Source organism: Pituophis catenifer, unplaced genomic scaffold, assembly GCF_029215685.1.
Source record: "Pituophis catenifer annectens isolate HBS135680 unplaced genomic scaffold, rPitCat1.0.hap2 SCAF_1, whole genome shotgun sequence".
In the NCBI taxonomy this organism is placed as follows: domain Eukaryota; kingdom Metazoa; phylum Chordata; class Lepidosauria; order Squamata; family Colubridae; genus Pituophis; species Pituophis catenifer.
The window spans coordinates 87384112-87406559 of record NW_027256881.1 but is presented as its reverse complement, the minus strand read 5'-3'; the positions used below and the strand labels follow the sequence as shown (position 1 = coordinate 87406559).

General features: G+C 37.3%; 1 protein-coding gene across 1 annotated transcript in view; it reads right to left on the bottom strand.

Moving 5' to 3' along the window:
* Positions 1–2067: 2067 nt before the first annotated feature.
* The window catches only part of NHSL1 (NHS like 1), a 45402-nt gene continuing 25021 nt past the window's right edge, over positions 2068–22448 (bottom strand). Inside the window, exons 4-7 of the mRNA XM_070932682.1 lie at positions 20735–20927; positions 8992–12288; positions 8296–8425; positions 2068–4251 (exon numbers count right to left, since the gene is read on the bottom strand). Coding sequence (XP_070788783.1) covers positions 3606–4251; positions 8296–8425; positions 8992–12288; positions 20735–20927 — 4266 coding nt within the window. The 3' untranslated portion in view covers positions 2068–3605. The remainder of the gene's footprint in view (positions 4252–8295; positions 8426–8991; positions 12289–20734; positions 20928–22448) is intronic.

Here is a 22448-nt window from a genome sequence, read left to right as displayed (position 1 = left end):
CACAATGGATGCAAACACACACATGTACACAAAGCTTGCTAAACCTGCTCAACAGCCAAATCCTCTGGCCCTACCTGTATTGTGTGTTAAACATAAAGAACTGTCATTGCCATAGGCTGGGTTTAAGTACAATAATTTCTAAGCCTGTGAGCCTTGTCTTGGATTATATTTTCCTATTATTGGTAGCATGACATAGAATCTACACAACTGGTAGATTTTAATGTTGTTTATTGGAAACTCATCCCTTTGATATGAATGAGTGAAGCATGATGGGGTATACTCCTATGCCCTACATACCAGCGGTGAAATCCTGCCAGATCTATCCAGCTCGTGTGAGCTGGTAGGGCCAGCGGGGGAGGCTCCGCCCACCTACCAGAACGTCATTACGTCCCATTTTTTACCCTCTGCACATGCACAGAGGAGGCAGGAGCGTAGTGAGAGTGTGTGTGTGTGTTCACATTTCCGATCCAGTAGCAAAGGTAAGTGCATTTCACAGCTGCTACATTCTTTCTGCTTACTTCAATATCTGCTTTCTCCCTCTTCGCTGCTTGCTTCAAACTCCCTGGTTTGAGAACAAGTACTGGAGCTAGATTTTTCATATGCTTATAGGTACAAATGTTTGAAATATTTCTAAACATTCTAAGAGTTGAGTACACATTGCTGAGTTTGAACACAATATTAGGCGAAACCTGGCTCAAAAACAGTAACTGTGTGGGACCTTAGAGTCCTAGTGGACGATCACTTAAATATAAGGCAGCAGTGTGCGACAGCAACCCAAAAAGCTAATACAATCCTTGGTTGTATAAACCAAGTGTAGAATCAAAATTACATGGAATGTTAGTACTACTTTGTAAAGCCTTAGTAAGGCCACACTTGGAATACTGCATCCAGTTTTGGTCATCACCACATTACAAAAAAGATGTTGAGACTTTGGAAAAAGTGCAGAGAAGAGCAATTAAGATGATTAAATTGGAGACAAAAACATGAATAACGGTTGCAGGATTTGGGTTTGGCTACTCTAGAGATAAGAAGGACTAGGGGGGACATGATAGTATTCCAGTATTTGGGAGGTTGCCACAAAGAGGACGGGGTCAACTTATTTTCCAAACCACCAGAGGGCAAGACAAGAAACAATAGATGGAAACTAATTGAGGAGAGAAGCAACATGGAATTAAGGAGAAACTTTGTAACAGAACAATCAGTGGAACAGCTTGCCATCAGAAGTTGTGGGTGCTGGAGTCCCAAAGGTGCTGTTTCAAGAGGCAACTGGACTTCTGTGGTTTTTCTTTGAAGAGATTTTACTTCTCATGCAAGAAGCTTCTTCAGCCCTGAAGCGAGCTGAAGAAGCTTTTTGGACGAGTCCCACAGATGCTTTTTCAGGAGGCAACTGGACTTTCTTGTTGCCTCCTGAAAAAGCACTTTTGGGACAACCATGACCTGGATGACTGAGAATCTCTACAGACTTCTTGGATGAGAAGCAAAACGTCTTCAAAGAAAAACCAGAAAGTCCAGTTGCCTCTTGAAAAAGCATCTTTGGGACAATCATGACCTGGATGACTGAGAATCTCCATAGACATTAATCACTGGAGGTTTTTAAGAAGAGGCTGGACAGTCACTTCTCTGAAATGGTATAGGGTCTCCTGCTTGAGCAGGGGGTTGGAGTAGACCTCAAAGGTCGCTTCCAGCTCTATTCTGATTGAAATAGCAATAGAGTTCTCAGTCAAGATAGGCAGAGCAAGATGGATACATAATTTGAATGTGGTTAATTTATCTGAAATTTTGGAACTAAAATGCAGTGGGTTTAAAAAAAAAAACATAACATGCTGATGTACCCTCACAGCAACCACTGTGTTTTCATGAATTATGGGCATTACTGCAAATGTCAAAGCTACTCTCCCCATAAAAAAAGTAAAATACATGGAATGTTCTCCTTTTTTCTTTTGGATCTTTCCAATTATGTGGATTATCATTCTTCGGAGGAAAATCAAACATATAAGAGATAAGCACCATTTAATAAATACATTTTAATGATAGCATCTGGATTTCCCAATATGATCTTTTGCTAATGTTCGTTTAAGAAGATGTTATATGGAAACAGAATGGTCATTAACTCGAGTCGCAAGATGACAAATGGCAGCCTTGTTTATTAAAGCAGAATCACAGCATTGTCTCCATCTTCCTCTTCAGTTGAATGAAGACCCCTGAAATATACAGTATTAACAATATAGAGATGGAGAGCAAAAAAGGAGTCAAGTGTTTTTCATCAAAATAAATTATCTACATACAGGATTTCTCTTAACATCTAAAAATGTAGAAATTCCAAACTCTGAGAAAACAAGAATTACCTTAAGAACTTCCATTATGTACAAATATTATAAAAACCTTACAGACTATCAACTTATGCAAAATTCCTTTTCAAAAATTAAAAGCTTCTTTACAAAACTGTGAGCAAAACTGCAGTTATTTTGTCTGTAGTTTTCTTTACAAGGAAGAAAATGTTGTTGTTGTTGTTTTTAAATCAATGATAAATTCTTAATAAACATTAGTCTTCTAAATGAGCAATGTTATTTCCCCAGAATGAGGAAATGCTGGCTATTCCTAAAAAGTAAAAGTAATTGTAGTGCACTCTTTGGTAACAAAAAGACAGTTACTGTTGAAACTTTCAAGTGATATGTTATTCAAAGCTCTTCTCCCTTTTTGACAAACAAACACTAACAATACAGTTTAATAGAAAAGGAAAACGTATTCTTCACAGTTCTATGGTGTAAGTTCTCCAATGTTGCATTTACTTTAAAACCGAAACATTAATGGCTGCTTATTATGTTTCCCCTGAATATATATCTACATCCCCATTATAAGCCTGCAAGTATTTCAGGTCTCCAAAAGGATACCTCAAAGTTTATTCAGAGAAACCACACAGAATAAATGGCTTCTGAAATCCAAGCAGATGGATTGTAATGTGGCTGCACAGCAGTCACTTCTGTATCACAAATGTTTTTTTTTTCTTTTCCAGATGTCATTTTCAAAATTTAAACCAAACCCTTGTTATATTATTAGGACATGGTTAGCTCATAAGAGGAGTCTAGATCACATCAGAAGCAGCAGTGGGACAATGCCTTGTCCTGCTAACTATTAGGCTGCACATTTCTTTCAAATAGTCCCTGCGGTAAGTTTACTAAGTTTTATAAATATAATACTTAAAAAGTTACTGCCACCTGTACCACAGAAGCTTCCTGTCGTTGTTGTTTTTGCAGACTTACTTAGTTTTTTACACCCTCAAAAAAGAAAAAAGAAAAAAAAAAGCATGCTCAAACTAGAATCCAAGAACTGTCATTACTATTATTATTGTTATTAAGGCTTGAATGCAGAGGTCTGGTTACTAGTTTCTTCCAAACAAAAAAGTCAGTCCAATTGAGTTGAACAGAATATCAGTGTACTGCATCATCTATACAGTATCCCATACACAAATTCACCCTAAATTGTACTTAGACTCGGTGCCTTACATGTTATATATGAAAGTCTAGCCTCTTAAACCTCATTTAAACTTTTTTTTAAAAGTTTAAATACTAATATTAAAAAAAACCAAGGGCATTCTGGGTTACCCATTAAGATAACAAATCCTTGAGCATATTGTCATCCTCAGCAGAGTCTCTATTTTCATTAATATCCATATCATCACTCTCAAATACATCGGGTGGTTCCTCTTCTGAAAATCTGCGAGTTCTGTTTTCTGCAGATTCAACTACTTCTACATCACCCTCACTGATAACAGTCATAGGGCTACTCTGGATCCGGTTTCGAGCACTATACTTGCTACTTGCGGCAGAGGGCGGGGTTCGAGATCTGCTGTATCTTGTGCTGGATAGAGACAGACTCCTTGGCATCAGGCCTTCGCTCTTGGCCCATTCCTCCTGGGGCCTTTTGGTCTTAGTCGGGGAACCCACTATGCTCTCACTCAGATCTCCGATAGAATCTACTTTAGTTCTTTGAAATCTTGGGTCTGTATTCTTTAACATCTCTGCTGCGGACATACGAGAACTGGTGTCGGAGCGGCTCCCCTTTTTAAGAAGGAGCGCTTTGAAGTTGTCGTTGCTGGTGCTGCTCTTGCGAATATTTCTCTGAATTGACCCCGCCTGCCTCAGGGAAAGCAGGTTTGGGGAAGAACCAGTAGGTGTAACTGGGGGCGATGGAGAATGATTTACAGCGTGATCTTCCTCAGAATCTTTGCGGCCAAGGACTTTCCTTTTGGATCTGTGATTGTGAGTTGGAAAAAACAGGGAAAAGAAAGTTACTAGCCTCTCATCTAAGGACTTATTTTGCATCCCAATACGAAAAAGATAATAAAGTAGTCTTCATTTAGTGACTGCCTCAGATAGTGACCGCAATTACAACAGTGATGAACAATTTTATGACCAGTCCTCATATTTACAACCTTCACAAGAGTAAGCTCTTGTGTAAAACAAGAGTAAGTTGAAGTAAATTCGTAAGCACAGTTATGCTTTCACTTTATGACCACCTTACTTGATAATCAAATTGTTGGTCCCAATTGTAGTCCCAAATGAGGACTATCTATACTTGTTAAGAAGGAAATATATGAATACAGTAACTACTGTTACTGAACTTACTGGAAGTGTAGTTTTGGCAAAAATGGAATTGTATGCCATATTTCAGACATAAAAGTGTTTTTAATTCCCGGGCACACAACTAAACCAAACATTGTGCATGTAATTTAAAAGTTTCTTCTGTTGTTGTTTATTTTGAAAACAAATATTTGAAACTTGCTAAACATTACTTTTAATGAACACATATTTCCAATCTAATCATCTCTTCCAATCTAATAATCTCTTCCAATTTACAAAATGTGCACGAATATGCATTTCCCAATGAAATTGCCAAGGGAATGGAATTAATGAAATCAAAATAAAATTTATAAGCTCTGTGGGAAACTATCAATCCAGCAAGCACTTCACTTTCCTATTAAACAGCAATTAGCAAATTGGGCACAGTGTTTCACTATTTAGCAACAGCACTCAACTAACTACATTTATGGTCACATGGTGAACAGGATATTCATTAAAGCAACAACAAGGATATACATGGAAGGGAAACACCCCCCCCCCAGAATATATAGTTTAAAACAGGGAACAAACATGTGATCATCTGAATTGCATTCCAATACAAACTTTAATACCAAGCATGTTTGTCCAAATACAACAACAATCTTTAAAGTAACTCAGAAATAATTATTGGAATAAGTATGGCATAATTTCTGGTCTCTGCTGCAGTAGACTTGAATTACGGTTTGCATTTAATTAGACACAGTGTATGGCAGCCCCACCAATATAATTCTATCCCTGGAAGCAATACCCATCGCAGAAGAGGAGGGTACCAATTCAAAATGGCTAAGCCTCCAGATAAAAAAGGAGGGAGGGGAGTGATGCGGCAGAGTAGTGGAGAAGAAAACTGTACTATGGTTTCTGGAAACATAATACTATAATTATAGGTTCTAACCAACATATTTCTGTTGATATATTCTGCCCCTAAAACAAAAATTAGGTTGTATATTTTTATGTACTTGCAGTAGTACACATCAGCAAGAAATATTAAGAACAATGGAAAAATGTTCTTTTTCCATATTCAGTTTGACAGGGAGAACAATTTGTTAATACAAAATCAGAAAAGATTGGGAATGCAGATTGTATCACTGTTGTATCACTGTAGCAAATTGAGCGGTGATACATTCACATTACACTCTGTTGTGTAATGCAAACTGCCGCTCTCTATTTCTGTTTTACACAAATAATCTAAACAGCACCTGTTGTTTTATATAACTGTGCAATACAGACCCCCCCCTTAAAGATTATCATTCAGAAAATTAAAAAATTTAAGAATACAAAACTATGCAATTTAAAATTTCATTTATGAAAATGTAGTTTTTTTCCTAAGGCCTCTCTTATGTATCGTCCTTTCTGTCTTGCCTGACAAGAAGCCTCCTCTGACAAGCATGTAAAGTCTGTAACTATCAGAATGATAACATGTATAAGATAACTGATCTTAATTGATATTATGGTATTAGTTAAGATATGGCAACCTATGGATGTACAATATGTAATATGAAGGCGCCTATACAATAACACCTGCAATGGTGATAGAAAAGCACACTCACTTTATTATGATATTCTCTCACATATAGTTTTTTCTCTATTTATTAAAATTTTATCCCACCTTTATTACTTTATAAGTAGCTCAAGACAGAGAACCTATACATAATACTCCTTCTTTCTCCTATTTTCCTCAAAACTACAACTCTTTGAAGTGGGCTGGGCTGAGAGAGAATGCTTGACCCAAAGTCAGCCAACCGGGTTTCATGCCTAAGGCAGAACTAGAACTCAAGAGTCTCCCGCTTTCTAGCCTGGCGCCTTAACTGCTAGACCAAACTGGCTCCATATCTGGTCTTGTTCTTATCATGACTACTACTCTGCTACTACCCATTTATTTTATGTACCTAAACCTTTCTCCTCCTCCCCTCCTCCTCCTCCTCCTCCTCCTCCTCCTCCTCCTCCTCCTCCTCCTCCTCCTCCTCCTCCTCCTCCTCCTCCTCCTCCTCCTCCTCCTCCTCCTCCTCCTCCTCTCTTCTTCTTCTTCTTCTTCTTCTTCTTCTTCTTCTTCTTCTTCTTCTTCTTCTTCTTCTTCTTCTTCTTCTTCTTCTTCTTCTTCTTCTTCTTCTTCTTCTTCTTCTTCTTCTTCTTCTCCTTCTCCTTCTCCTCCTCCTCCTCCTCCTCCTCCTCCTCCTTCTTCTTCCTTCCCCTTCCCCTTCTTTGGAAACTATCCTCAATTTTTTCATTACACTAACAAAAATTCTCTTTTACAGAATTAAAATTGACAATTGTGTCAATTATCCTAAATTTAACCCAAATAACTGTCATGAAATAGTGTAGTCCCAGCTGCAAAACTGTTCTTGCTGTCATGCTTTAACACTGCAGGACCTTGCTGCTGTTACTGGATTAATGAAAGCTGGTTGGTAGGTCTGTGCTAAAGCTTTACCCTCGTGGGCTCTGCAAGTGATGACATGATGCATGTGTAAAAGGGTGGGCCTTGCACGATGACACTGCTGTCATCAAACGACCCATGACTACCCTTCCCCATGCAGACACAGGAAGACACTGTTGATTGCAAAATGTAAGGTGGACATGATTTGAAGTCATCTTTACAATGATTCCTATCCTTTGAAAGTCAACAGAACATTCTACCACACTGGGTCATAGCAAGAAAATATTTGTGCCTCGAGTAACTAAAGGGTTGTAGTTCCTGTGCATATGAATAAAAGCAGGCAACATCTTGGTGTGCGTTGGGCAGTCACTTTCAATTTTACTTTGAAACCAGCTCAATAAATGGCAATAAGTGACCACTAGATGGAACCAATGCTTCATGCTAGATACTACAAATCGTTAATATGGTACTTTCTCTATTGAATTCTCCTGAAGCATTTTTAGAGGGTGTTGGCTCCTAAAAATTTATCACCAAAGAACCTTCTTGTAAAAAAAAAAGTTTACATTGACTTCACCCAGCCTTCCTGAACCTGAAGCTCTGCGGATGCATTGGACAATAACTCCCTCAAAAGATGTTCATAATTCAAATCATTTGGGGGAAGCTAAAGTACTTGAAATGTGTACCTATAATCATTTCCCCCTTTTTAAATTAAGAAAGAATTAGATTAGGGTAGGGTTTGTCGGTATTGCACGTTGATAAAGCAGCATGTCATCTTTAATTAGATTATGGCAATCTCTATTCTGGCTATTGTCATATGTTTTTCCCTTATGATGGTTATGTTGTGTTTACTTGCCAGTTTAAACCAAGCTTGCCATGAAGCATTAGAGTTGAGCCTCTGTCCCAAACTGCACCAGGAGTAAAAAAAAAAAAAAAGAGAGAGAGAGAGAGAGATGGAGGGGATGAAGAGAAAGAAAAAGATACACAGAAAAAGCAATAGTATATGTTAAATCATGTAGACTGAGACAAGAATACAATCAAAGAAGGAGCCACCTGGTACCAAGAAGAGACCATGGCTGATCATGTAATAAAATATGATTTTGTTGGTAGGAGAGTTAAATTTTAAAATGAATGACACATTATTGTAAAGCAATGAAAGGTATTTCCCCTACATACAAGAGATGTGGGACATGGATGTATTAATTAATGAAATTTGGAAAGCACAAACGTTATGATAGAAGAAATATACTAAAGAAACTACAAAGGACACCCAATGAAGTAACCTTATAAAAACAATTTAAGCAGTACCTGTGAATGGCTGCAAAAAGATCCTCAGTCGTCCTTGGTCGACTTGGCACTGCCATTATCTCACTGCCTTCCCCATAGCTTGGGCTCTGTAGCAAAAAGCTGGCTGCTGCATCTGCTTCAATTGCTTCAGCTAAAATACGAGGATGAAAAAAAAAAAACAAGCAAAAATGTAATCTATTGCAATAGTTAACAGAATGACAAATGAACAAATACAATCTGTACATTTCTCACAAACTCTGCAACAATCGGACCTATCTTTTAATAACGTTCTCAGTAACTGGTGTCCATGAAAGGCTTTTACTGGTTTATGAAGAAAATTAAACCCTAGTGAAAGTTTTTGGATGGAATCAAAATGGAACCCTTCCCCCAATAAAGAAATCATCATCACCTTAATTTAGAACCTGTATTTTAGTCCCAGGAATTTTTTTAGAATAGGGATAAAGCTAATAAAATCCTAACTAATAAGGTTTTTTTAAAATAAAAGAATTAGGTAATAATTTCATTATACCCATAGTAACCCAAGCTTTCTGGTTTTCCTTAAGACTAGTATGAAATTATATAGACGACATGTAATCTTTACCATATACAAAGTAAAAAATCTTTACTGTTCTTATGACGTGACTCTCCATAATTCCAGATGTGATTGGTGACTAATAGACTAGGTGAAAAGACAAAACACAGTGGAAAAAAACTTACAACTTTCATCCTCTTGAGAAAACTGCTTCTCTGCTCCAGAGATGCTGTCTACATTTCTGTCTGGACTGCTTCGTTCACATGAGGAAGCCGTCTCCTCCTGCTGGGGCTGCAGAATAGAGACCCTGGTTTCACAGGAGATAGGACTCGTAGCTCCTCCTTCTGATACAAGACTGTTAGACTCCATTTCATAGGAACCGAATCCATCCGTAGGATAATTGTTAACCTGGCTGTGCTGTGCAATTTCAGCATCCTTCGTAGTTGTACTCGGAATGCTTTTTGCTGTTTCACCCACAGCTATTTTCTCTGTTGTAACATCAGGCTGTGGGGGTGGCACAATCAGGAACAGTTTGGGTTTCTTTGAAACAGGCGGTGGCTTCTTGTTTGGCAATATATCCTGAGGCTTGCTGAGAAATCCAGATTGTTCCTGAAGGGATGAACATGCAAGATTACCATGAGAGTCTTGGTTCTGCACCAAAGCTTCTCCAGCTTTGTCTGGTTGTGACTCTCTGGCAAATGAGTTAATTATGCTTATTGCATTTCTGGGCATTTTAGCACTGATAGGTTCAGACCTTCTGCTATTTGGGCAACAAACAGAAGCTCTCTGGGCTTCATCCCCAACTGCATCCAGCATGTCACTGTATCCTCCTGACAAATGTGATTTGAAAGGCAACTCAGCAGGAAAAGAATCCTGTTTTTTTTCCTGAGGACTTGCTTTGGAAGCAGACTCATCTGACTGCTCAACCTCTGACTTCATAGCTTTCTTCACTGACCTCAGCTGTACCATCTGGAGAGCTTCAGTAGTTATTAGTGGCATTGCAGGCCTTGGGACATCATCCTTGTTTAAGGGCTGTTTTGCATTGTTGCAAGAACCGTCCAAATTATGTTTCTTGAAAGAGTATGGTACAGGTTTATGGCCATCTCTCATGAATTTGGGATCCAAGGGTGGGGCTGGGGGAGGAACTGAAGTTGGAAAAGTGGGTAGGAGGTGATGAGAAGAATCAGGAAGTAATGAATGAGAAGAATGATTTGAAGTATCTTGATTTTTAAACCATTCAATATTCTGAGGAAAAGAAGAGTTTGTGACAACATCTAGGGGAGGAGGTGGAAAATTTGGTGATTCAGGTGACTGGGGAAGATCAGTAACATCTGTTAGGGGAGGTGGTGGGGGAGGAAGAAGAGGGTCATTGGAATCTGAAGATAGTAGTGAAGATGATGTAACTGGAGGGAAGCTCAGGGTAGGATCAGGTTTCTTCATAGTTCCTTCAGCAGATGTATTTGATGACAGAGAGGTGGAAGAGGAAGACACTGAAACAGAAGACAGCAGACTTGATTTTCTTTCAGGCACTCTAGGCTTCATCTTGGACTTCGCATTTCCTGTTGACATAGACTTTAGAATGACAGGCACTGGTGTAAGTGCTGTGGGTGTGTTGGACTGGCTAGAATACCCACTAGATGGCGATGTAACTCTCTGTGATTTTTCTGGAGAAATAGCTTTTGTTTTGGCCACTCCAGAGGGCACTTGTGGTATAGAAGCCTTTGACCCATCACTAAGGTGACTAACATTATAATCAATTAACTTTGGTACAGTATTAGAGGAATGAATTGATGTGGATTTTAAATGGTCATCTGGAATCCCAGGATAATCACTGTAGTAACACCACTGATCAGTGTATTCTGATTTGATGCTACTTGTGTCACTCTGGGCTGGGGTGACTGCACAGATGGAATACATGTTCAGTCCTGTGGCAGACATCATGCTGCTACTGGCACTCACAGTGCTCTGGCTACGAGACCGCAGCACCCAAGGATCATCATAATCACTGCAGGGACTTTGTGACGGTGAGCTGCCATTTTTGCACTGGAGGTTCAGTTGCAAGGAATGTTGAAGGCTAGCTATCAGCTTATCATCCAGTACTTGTCCGCTGGACTGCGGTTTATTCTTGGGGGTTCTTCGAAGAGAATCTGTTCTAGATGGTGGGAGAGGTGGTTTTTTTGCCTTTTTTAAAGAAATGTTACGTGTGAGTGACTTGTCATTGGAGCTTGCAAAATCTTCCAGAGATTTCTTTTCAGTTCCAGCAAACACATTAATGACACTATGCCTGGGATTTGCAAAGCCATTTTCATTGCAACTTTTAACAGACTGGACATCTGAATCCACATGCATAGAAGGGTAACAGAGATCACTGTCCACGGAATATAAAGAGCGTGAGTCTTCTTTGGCTAAGACTCTTTCAAGGGTGTCAGAGCTGGAGCAACCTGGAATGGCACTTTTTGACATGTGTAAGGTGGTGGTGTCATTTCCACAATGTTTGAATCCACAGTGCTTTGCATTTTGTTTAACTTTGTCCTGTATGTTGTCCACAGTGTAACTTGATTCACTTCTACCATTGATGTCGTGAGAATGGCTTGATGAATGGTGATTGTTCCTAAAATTATAAGTCACACTTTGGGGGATACTTTCTGTAGTTCCTGTATCACAAAAGGATACAAACACCATTACACCGTTGGATGAGATAGTGGTGTCTGAGGAATGTGAGTGATGTGTTGAGCTGGTGTCACTCCAGGTGCCATTAGAAGAGTGAAGTCGCTCTTTTGCATTTATTGTGCCACTGCCAAGATTGTCTCTAGGCTTTAGATACAAAGAAGAGTTCACCATTTTCCTATCTATTGTCTCAGAATTCTCTCCTGGGTTGTTATTCATAACGTCTGAAGAGGATGATAGGGAAGATTTTGGTGTGATGATGGTAGAATATGCAACACGTGGAGAGATCATACATGTTGTGCCTTCTGTTTTTCCATTCTCAGAGTTTAATTCTTGAGATTTTGGCCTCTGTAGCCCATTTATCCTACAGCCATTTCTCATATCATCCATTCTTTCATTCTCTTGCCACACACCTACGTGATGTAACAAAGGTCCATTTTCTGTTGACTTGGAGAGGCTGTGCCTACGTTCAAGTAACTGTAGGGACACTCTTGCTGCAGACCGAGGTAGACTGTGAAAGCCCAGGTCATTAGTTAGGCGAGAAGTAGACATGACTCCAGCAGAATCACTCATCACAGACATGTTTCCAGAAGAACTGGAAAGCTGTGACATCTGGGCTGCAATTCCTTGACCTTTCTGTGCACGTATTCGCCTAACTGAAGGTGGCACCACTTTAACTTCTTCTGTCTGACAGCTGGAGTCTTTGGTGCCACACTGCTGCATAGAAGACTGACAGCTCTCAAGTCTTCCTAGTGTAGAATAATGATCAGGGACACATAATGAATGGCCCCGGATGTCATATTTGCCATTGCCAACTGTAGATATTAAAACAAAACTGTTAGAAAAATAAATATACAGCATTGTTATAATTTCATTTTAAAATGTGTCCGTTAATAAAAAGTTTATATAGAACTCACATTTACATACAGGCTCCAATATGTTCAGATATTCCTAATGAAAGACTCTTGGCATGTTTATATTTGCACTCTATATTGCAAATGTGATATATTAGGATTTTTTAAAAAAGACGAAAATAGATGAAAACGCATAAAGACAACCAACAGCAGGCTAGTAGGTTCCTTATGTGCTTCAATTCAAATATATTTTAAACCATATCAGCTGGCTCTATTGTCGAATCCAGCCCACAGCAGCTCCTTTGTGCCGTGCCATGGGGTCAATATATCTCCACCCTTTTTAACATCTACATGAAGCCGCTGAATGAGATCACTCATTCAGGGGTTGAAGTATCATCAGTATGCTAATGATACTCAACTTTATAATTGAGTATCCAAGTGTGCTGGTAATCCAAGTGATGTCCTCTCACAGTACCTGGAAGCAGTGGGGGGCCCTGGATGAGGGACAACAGGCTTTGACTGAACCTTGGCTGAACCCATTCAGGTAAGACTGGATGGTTTTGGGTGCATGGAGCTTCAAGATCTGGGTCTTTTAACTACATTTAAAGTCCTGCATGGCATGAGTCCAGGTTACTGGAGGAACCTGAACTTTGGAACTGGCCAGCCCTGGCAGAGAAGGCATGCTACAGGCCCATCAGTCAAGGAATTTTGGCTGGCAGGGTGCAGGAGGGAGCCTTTCTCTGTCATGGCTCCTGCACTTTGGAATATCTTAATCCCTAAGGTGAAATTGGCTTCCACCTTCTGACCTACTTTAAGGGCCTGAAGACCTGCTTCTGCCAGATGAGTTGGAGCCCAAGTGGGTAAGTTTCATACTGGAAAGGGATTGATAAATTAAGAGGCAATCCCACCTCCCCCCATAATACATCCTGCTTCCCCTCTCCCCATCCTTTAGCTATAATTTTATCTTTGAGTGTCATAACATTTTTATCATTCTAGACATTTTTAGTTTTTATGGTTTTAATGCTCTTAATGCTGTGAGCTGCCCAGAGTCGCTTTGAAATAAGACATGTGGCAAATAAATCTAATAAATAAAGAAATAAATATTCCACTCATTCCTGAAACTGTTTTCATATATAGATTCCAAAAAGGAACATTTTTTAACATTTCTATAGAATTTTCCATAGTAAAAGCTGGCTGATGATAGCAATGTAATATGAAAACCTTGCATAACATATGATGATCAGCAAAAATAACAATAACTCGCCATTGCTATAATTTAGGAGATAAGATGTTATCTTCCAAATAACTAGCACATATCTGATGGAAACCTGAGCCCAAGTATGTGGAGGACATTGGTTGTGTATCTCTTTCTGCTGAACATCATATCCACTAAGATGTGGAATTTATTGTCAAAAAGCTACTAGAATGTAATGGCTACTAGACTGAGATGTCTTTAGAAGTAGGGTAGATAAAGTTCTTTGGAAGAGGTCAATCAAAGGCTATTAGCATTAAAATTTATTCTCCTCCAGCATATACAAATGCCAGTTGTAGAGGCAAGAAAGGTGAAAAGGAGGCATATTTTCCAGCCTGTGAGACATCTGATTGGCCAGTCTAAGGAACAGAATCCTGAATTAAAATGTGCTTTGATTTAATCCAGCAGGACATTTCTGAAGTGAATACTTACAATAACTGTTTAATTGGGTTATTAGTGTATGGATTTAGATTTTTTTTTCCTTGCAACATCTGAGGATTGAACATTCTCACTTTCTACATTAATAAATTGTCCTCTTGACTGAACAAGAAATTATATTCACTGTAATTTGCTGTTAATCACTCTCTAGGCAACGCATGCATAGAGTTCTTTTCTTATATGCCATACAAGTACTGATTCCAGATGATTAAGTCTAAGATACCTCTATTATGTTTGTGCACTTATTTTCTCTTTCTTTAACATTCAGTTTCCCAAATAAGCTCCATTTAATTTGAGTTTCTTACATTTATTTTTAAAATTTGAAAGTAACTTCTTGGTTCTCATAATTTTATCCTCCTCCAGAGATCCCTTTCCATTGGCAATACAAATAGGATGAAGACATATACACACATGGAAAATAGAATTTTATAACCTTGTGTAATTTTTAAAAATTGCTTTAAAAAGCCCTGCTCGGCTTTCATTGTGGTAAATCTTGGAAGTTGTGGATGGGCCATGGGTTCCTATATCTTGAAAAAGGCAATTACAAGCTATCTTTTCTCCAATGCAATATGCAAGGCATATTCTAAATGGGTTAGAAGTAAGTGGTCATCAGAAAATTGAACAGTTGCTAGCACAGAGGAAGTAAACAGAAGAGGAAGAGAATAATAAAAAGCTGGTGTTTCACATTCAGAATTCTACATGAGGATCACAGGCTCTCATTTATAAAATCACTGTGGCTAACTGTGCATGAAAGGAGGATTGGATTCCATGAACTTCAGTTCCTCCTATCTCTCTTGAAATTAGAAGCACTTTAAAAATGAAATATGATGCTGCATGAGGACCTGTCTCAAGAGAGAGATAAAGAGAAGTAAAATTCCAATTGTGCACAATTTGGAGGAAGCTGTAGATGTTATTCAAATTACCCTATGTTTTAGTTGTTTGGTCATATTCACCTTTATTTAGCATGGATTTCTTCTAAAAACACAATCATAAGGACCTTCTCTTATTTTTTTTTATTGTTAGAAATTCCAGTTTTGATATATGTGCAGTTGTTCTTTGCATGGTGCATAAAGCCACTGCAAAGATTAGTCTGAGACCCCAAATCACATAATGCTTTATCATCTACAAAGATTTTAAATTAATTTTTTATATGAGAACTCTGATTATATCCAACTTCCCTGTTGACATCATTCAAAGGATGTTACAGGTAGTCCTCATCTTATGACCATTTCTTTTAACGATAATTGGAAACCACAATAGCCTGAGAAAAAATGCTTTTTGGCAGTGGTGAAATCCAATTTTTTTTACTACCGGTTCTGTGGGCGTGGCTTGGTGGGCGTGGTGTGGCTTGGTGAGCATGGCAGAGGAAGGATACCACAAAATCTCCATTCCCACCCCACTCCAGGGGAAGGACATTGCAAATCTCCATTCCCATCTCACTCTGGGGCCAGCCAGAGGTAGTATTTGCCGGTTCTCCGAACTACTCAAAATTTCCGCTACCGGTTCTTCAGAACCTGTCAGAACCTCCTGGATTTCACCCCTGCTTTATGGGCTGTAAGCACTTTCAGTCATTGCAAACATTTGCATCATGCCCATGGTCATGTGATAATGTTTTTAATATTTTGATCTGTTTAATTTTCATTTTAATATGATTTGATATGTTGTTTTAACATTAGATTGGGAGCCACTCAGAGTCGGTTAGAAGAGGGGCAGCTACATGTTTTTAATAAATAAACAGAATGTTGATTTTGGAAAGTTATAAATGGGCTAAGGGTCCAGATGAGTTTAAAACACAAAGAACGCACTCGCTATTCTTTCTTAGTGATCAACCATACATTCATTTGGAACTTTTAAGAGGCTATCAGACTGTATTGGTTTCCAAAAGCGCAATTAAATGTTATGAGTTTAGTTACGATCAGCAATTAATTGAAATGGAATACAGTTCTGATGAGCCATACCTAGCTCTCTTTGGATGTTGTCAGGGACTCCTGTAATAGTCTTTCGCCTTTTCATTTTCTTCGGCCGCCTTACCACAGTGTCTGTGTAAATCAAAGACCTCCGTATGCTGGCTTGGCGGTCAAAATTCTCCCCTGATGTACAGTAGAACAAGCAAAGCACCATTATTTTCAAGCAGACTGACATCATGCACTTTCTTCCACTTGCTTATAGTAGAAATGAAGAAAAGGCATTAATATATGATGTTAGCACGGTCATACAAAGCAGGAACAGATACAGCACTCTGCAACTGTAAGGCTTAAATGTAAAAAAAAAAATTAAATGCCTATGTCAGAGGTGGGCAAATGTGGCCCCTTTATGACCTGTGGACTTCAACTCCCAGAATTCCTGACCCAGCTTGGCTGTCTCAGGAATTCTGGGAGTTGAAGTCCACAGGTTGTATAAGGGCCACAGTTGCCCACCCCTGGCCTATGTGGATAATTTCTTGGTGATTTGATCCCTGTGATTTTGGATGATCTGGGGTTAGCCTGGTTTATCAGGTGCCAGCACTAGAAAATGTTGCTGACCCTTCTACTAATTATATTTAGTAGAATGTGTTAAAATTTGTTGGATTCACAAAACACTGTAAGTCATAAATATAGACATGTAAACGATAGTGTTTACATAACCTAAGTCAAATTAAGACCTAATCAGCACAACCAAAAATAGGTTTTCAAGTGAAAATGGGTTTTGGAAAACATTTGAGATACATGTACATACTGTTACATATAACGTCAAAATATACCGTATTATGACTGTATGCTGCCAAAAATGACTTATTTATATCTGTATGATTCTGTAAGTCTTAAATATATGTGTGTGTGTTTGCCTAATCATGGAATAAGGAATATTTTTTATTTAAATCGGCTATCTCTGATCCAAAAGATAATACACTCCATTTCATTCTGATCATTCACAAAAAGCATACTAAGTCGTAGCATTACTGGATAAACAAACTATAATTATAATGAACTGCTTTTCGACTTTCTCAACTATGTTTAATCTATCACCACTGGATGCTACATTTGCTGAACCCTTTGAATCAAAATGAGATTTAAGTAATTTAAGATGATTCATGTTGCATGTAACAGAAGTAAGCCTTATAATTGACTATGTGCTGCATCATAATGGACCCAACAGCAGTTTTCCAGGTCAGATAGTTATAGACATTTCCATTTTTTTTTCAGTGAGTTAATAAATTGACTACTTGTCAATAGCCATATTTATATTCTGCTCTTGTTTTTATTCTTTCAGACAGATTACAGATCAAATATACTTCACATTTTGGTTTTTGTTTGTATTCACAAAATATTTGATTTAAAAGTTTCAGAAAACTAGATTAAGTTCTTTCATCTTGTCTTCACTGTAGCAAAGGGAAAAAATACAGGTATTTGAATTGTTCCATACTTTACATTTCTGACTAGCCAAGTTATTTCTCACTGAAAAGTATCTTTAGCATTGCTAGAATGTGTTGTTTATGGATCGTCCCTAGATCAGGTCAATTCATCAGATCAATTTTAAGGAAAACATGAGATATGCAAATGATTTAAAAGAGATTTTTTTTTTAACTTTACACATGAATATGTTCTGGATTATAACAACACTATAATCCAGACTAAAGGTAACTGTTTTGTCTTCAGTTGCATGGACAAAAATTTGGGAGTTTGAGAAGATGATGTTGTATGTGAGCCCAAAGATATCCTGTTCTTGTTAGATGGAACATCTCTAATGTTAGGAGTGAAGGAGCATTTGCAGTTGAACAAATTAAGAGTTTCAGACCATCAACTCTGCTCTGTTCAACATACCAGGGAGCCTCTTACATTATTGCTTTTATTTGAACAGCAGTACTTCTGCAAAAACTACAGAAAAAAATTCCTCAGATGTGCCACTGTTGTTAGTCATTAAATTGGCTCTTGGAAGAAGTGCCAAGAGCCTCTCTATTCTATAAAAGTAGTACTACAGCTGTCTACATCTCATCCCAAATTATATCAGTATCAGACTTTGCAAACCAGAGAGAATGTTCAGAGAATTAGATAATAGCTGTGTATATTCACACTTAGAAGGCTCATTTTACTGATCCTTTTTTCACTAGAATTCTCATTCAGTCTTCAATTTCCTATCACCAATTAGAATAGTGTTATAAGTGGCCATTTTATAAAATGTTTATGTAGATTAGTAAGGTACTGCTTGAGCTTGTCTAGCACACCTCTAAAGAGGAAAATTGTTTGTTATCTTAAAATTGCACTCCACGATTTTTTCATATGAATTTCTGAGCCACCTTTTTTTTGCTGTAATTTACATTTATACAGAGCTGTTTAAATTTCACTTGCTAATTGAGAAGCAACCCAATGAAGCTAGTTATATGTAAGCAAATAAAGGCTTTTAACTTTTACTTGAGACAACAATCATCAAGTAATATCTACTACTCCCTTTCCAAGTATTTGGGTAAAACCACATCCAGAGACACACAACAGCATTAAGAAAAGAAAAAGTTGCTGGTCTCTGGAAAAATGTACTACATCTTGTATATCCCGTATTGTATATCATGTTCAAAGCAAGTTAAATTCCTGCTAATTCATGAGATTAAATCCATTCCCAAAGCTGGTAACAATTCAGCAGTTCATTCTCTTAACTTAAGTCTTCAGTATATTCATATCAAGTTTTAGTACTAGAATTTATCTTAGTAGAAGAGTACTGACAGATGAAACTAAAGGTGGGAAGGCATTACGTCCTTGCAGACAAGTGAAATATCATGTCCATTATTAATTAATTTTATTTTACAGGCTTTTAATTTTTAAATAGGACATTTAAAGTTAATATTAGTTCAGCAATATTAATATTTTATTGTAATAAAATCCACTGTGGCTGGCCTAGACTGTCATAAATAATATTTCTATGGAAGAAGAAACAATGGATTCTTATGACCTAGTCCTCTTGTCTCACAAAGACCAGAGACATATATTTAATTATATATTTATTTTCTTACCTGAAAAGAATATTTTATCTAAAAAGCAAATATTTGGGAGGACAGATTTATAGTGGAATCTTTGTGTATTTACTCAGATATAAATAGCCATAAAGCATGAAAAATGAACACTTTAGCAGAGTTGACGTCTTTCTGCTTTAGGATCACATTACTCTCTGATCCATGTTTTAAAATCCCTGTGTCTATCTTTTGTGGGTCAAATAAGATTAAACAATTGGCATCTTCCCTATTAAATGTTTTTGACTTACATGTACTTTTTTATCTTGTTTGCACCCATGACTGTAGGAAGATACTTCTGCTAACATAACAGGACTCTCCCCATTTCCTTTGTCCTCTTGATATCATGTGCTCTAATAACAAATCTGAAAGGATCTCTACATCCACCAGATCTGGAAGGCATGCAGAGACTGCAGAACTGAAGAGAAACCAATTCAGTGGAGGGCAAGACTATATTAACAAAGAAACTCCAACTGAATACAACCATACATTTTTAAGAAGGCAGAAAATAAGGGGTGAAAACTCCTATTTATTAGTTTTCAACAATTTAATTTCCACAAACATTTTTTTTTTTTGCTCTTCTAGGGTACACGGATTTCTGTTTTATCTATTTCTTCCTTTCATATTTTTTTTTTACTGAACCCTGATCGCTGAGTTATATTAAAATTCTCTCAGAAGGTAAGACTAATAATATAGTTAAGCAGATATTAGTCACCACATTGGAAAAAGAAAGCACCTGTGTTAATTGATTATTAATGAAAAAAGTCAGTTGGTTTAACCAATCTTGTAGATTAGCATGTGATTGCAGTTCAAAAATAGTGCCTTGAGTCTGACACTCCTTTTTAAGCAGGAAAGAACAAAACCCAGATGGATTAAGAATGATGAATCCCCTGTAAAGGACCAAGAATTCAAGTTTTCAATCTTTCAGTCGTGCTTCTCTTCTTGTGCCTCTGAGAAGGAACCTTCATGTTTTCTAAGGATCAGAAACATCCCTATATAGCTATAGGCTATATAGAAAACCAGAAATAACAATTGCTTGTTTTTTTTTGCATCAACTTCCTGAATTATGACCTAACCTATCATCATATCCAGAAAAAAAAAAAGCCTAATTCAGCTATGCTTGCAATCTCCTTCTATAGTCTTTTTCAGATTCTTGATGAACAGGTTTTAGGGCTTTTGCAAGTCAATTTTTTTCTTCTCCCTGCTTTCCCTCTTGCTTAATAATTCTGGCAAAAATGAAAGCTTGCTAATTATTCTGCTCTGTCTTCCTTAGAGAACAACCTTACTTTCAATTTAAATTCTTTTATTATGGGCCAGTGGTCTCAGTCAATTTTATTTTAGGTCATTAAACCTTACTCATCCTTTTATGTAGCAAAAATATTATTCCATAACAACACATATGATACTAGAAAACACATTTGATAGTGAATGAAATGAGCTACATATTTTTTAAATAAACTTCTTTAAAAAATAGCAGAAACATTATTATGAAACAAGTCATTAAAGAACAAAGATTACCCTACAGAAAGTTCAGAAGTATAACATTTCAGCATTTTTCAGAATATTTAACCATTCAGCATGAGTTTTGAAAAGGAGAGTTCTGATATTGTAATATTTAAAGGCCCTGATGCTTATCATCTGTTATCATTATTTAACATAATCATTACTTTCTATAAAGGTATGATTTTGCTCTAAATATCATAAAGAGATGCCATAAATCCATAAAATTTAAACTCTACCTGTTACATTAATAGGGATAACATCAGTTGGGACTGCCTGAGCCTGTTGTCGCATCTTTTCCTCTGGCGTTGGCAGTGGAAGTGATTTGGTCCAATTTGTCTGGGTGTTGATGTCAGATAATTCATCAGGAGTTGGTGTTTTGGGTCTTTTGACAGGAATAAGCTTCTCCTCTTCGGGAGAAGGAGTTGAACACTATATAAAAAAAACAGTATATCATTAATTGTAGGGATTTTATAAAATTTGTTTTAAAAAATTGCAGCAAAAGATAAATTAGACATTTTTCCAGCTACATATTACCTTATTTTAAATAAAGCATTTCTACTGTGAACAAGACATTGTGACAGAATTTGAAAAAATGTTTTTGACACCTGACTCAAATTCTTATGAGTTTTGCAGAAGATTTTTAATAGTCAAAACAAGAGTAATCCACGGTTCAATTCTTACTAAAGCATTTAGTAAGAAAGTAATCAAACATGTAATGATTCATTACATTAGTATATTTGTTCTTAAAGACAACAACTGAAAGTCTATTAATCTATAAGCAATAGGTTAGTTTTTCTGCAATATTTTCACTTTCTGGAACATATTCTAATGCAAACCCATTTGGGGATTTCTTATATTTTTAAAAATTTGATTAGCTTTAACTTTAGCAACAGTGATATATTAGAAAAGCGATGGTTTTGGATTTCATCATGGAATCGCATACTCCCATTTTTTCTCACAACAACAAAGTATCTTGGGAGATAGGAAGTTGCAGAGTGTCACAGATTATGAACACTTGAGAAGCTATTGAAACTACTACGCAACCTTTATACTCCCAACAGTTAATATATTCTTAAGTTTTGATAAATGTCCATTGCAACATTAATTTGACTCAGCCTTCCATCCTTCCGAGGTGGGTAAAATGAGGACCCAGATTGTTGGGGGCAATATGCTATTTAGTATACTGTCGATTGTTGTAAGCCGCCCAGAGTCCTCGGAGAGTGGGCGGCATAGAAATATGATAGATAAATAAATAAATTTGACTAAATGACAGCATTTTGTTATATAAGAAAACTGAGAATAGATCAAAGTCTGTCTCAAAATTATGTTAAAATGGATACATTTATAGGAATTTTTATAATAAATGCAAACGGACAAACTACAAATCAAGGAATGCATGTTATTATGTCAGTTTGGGTTAAAACTCTGCCAAAAGTTGAGAATGACTTCAGTGAGAACATAAATACTTAAGAGCCTCTTAGAGTCTTGCCTATTTATGAATATTTCATCATAAATCATCACAATTGTGATGCTCAAACAAAACATTAAACTAATATACGTATGGCAGTTTCCATAAGTTCCCAATGAGATTTCTGACCATCACGGTGTCCCACAATCAAATAAACTGCAACCTTCCCTGCCAGCTTCCCACAAGCAAAGTCACTGGGAAAGCCAGTAGCAAGTCAAAAGTCGTGATTGTGTGAGGTCCTCTCTTAAAGATGGCAACTGGGGAATAGCCGGGATTGCAGTCTCTAAACAATGCAGTGACATGATATTGTGTTTTATGTTCACATTTTTTAGCGATGAAAATTCTGGTCCCAATTATTGTAATTAAGCGAGGATCACTTGTACAATAAATGCTATATCCATTTGTTTCATCTCTTAGAAGTGTGTGTTTTTCTGAAATATGACACATGCCTTGGTGGAGGAAAAAAAGTACACATTATGAAG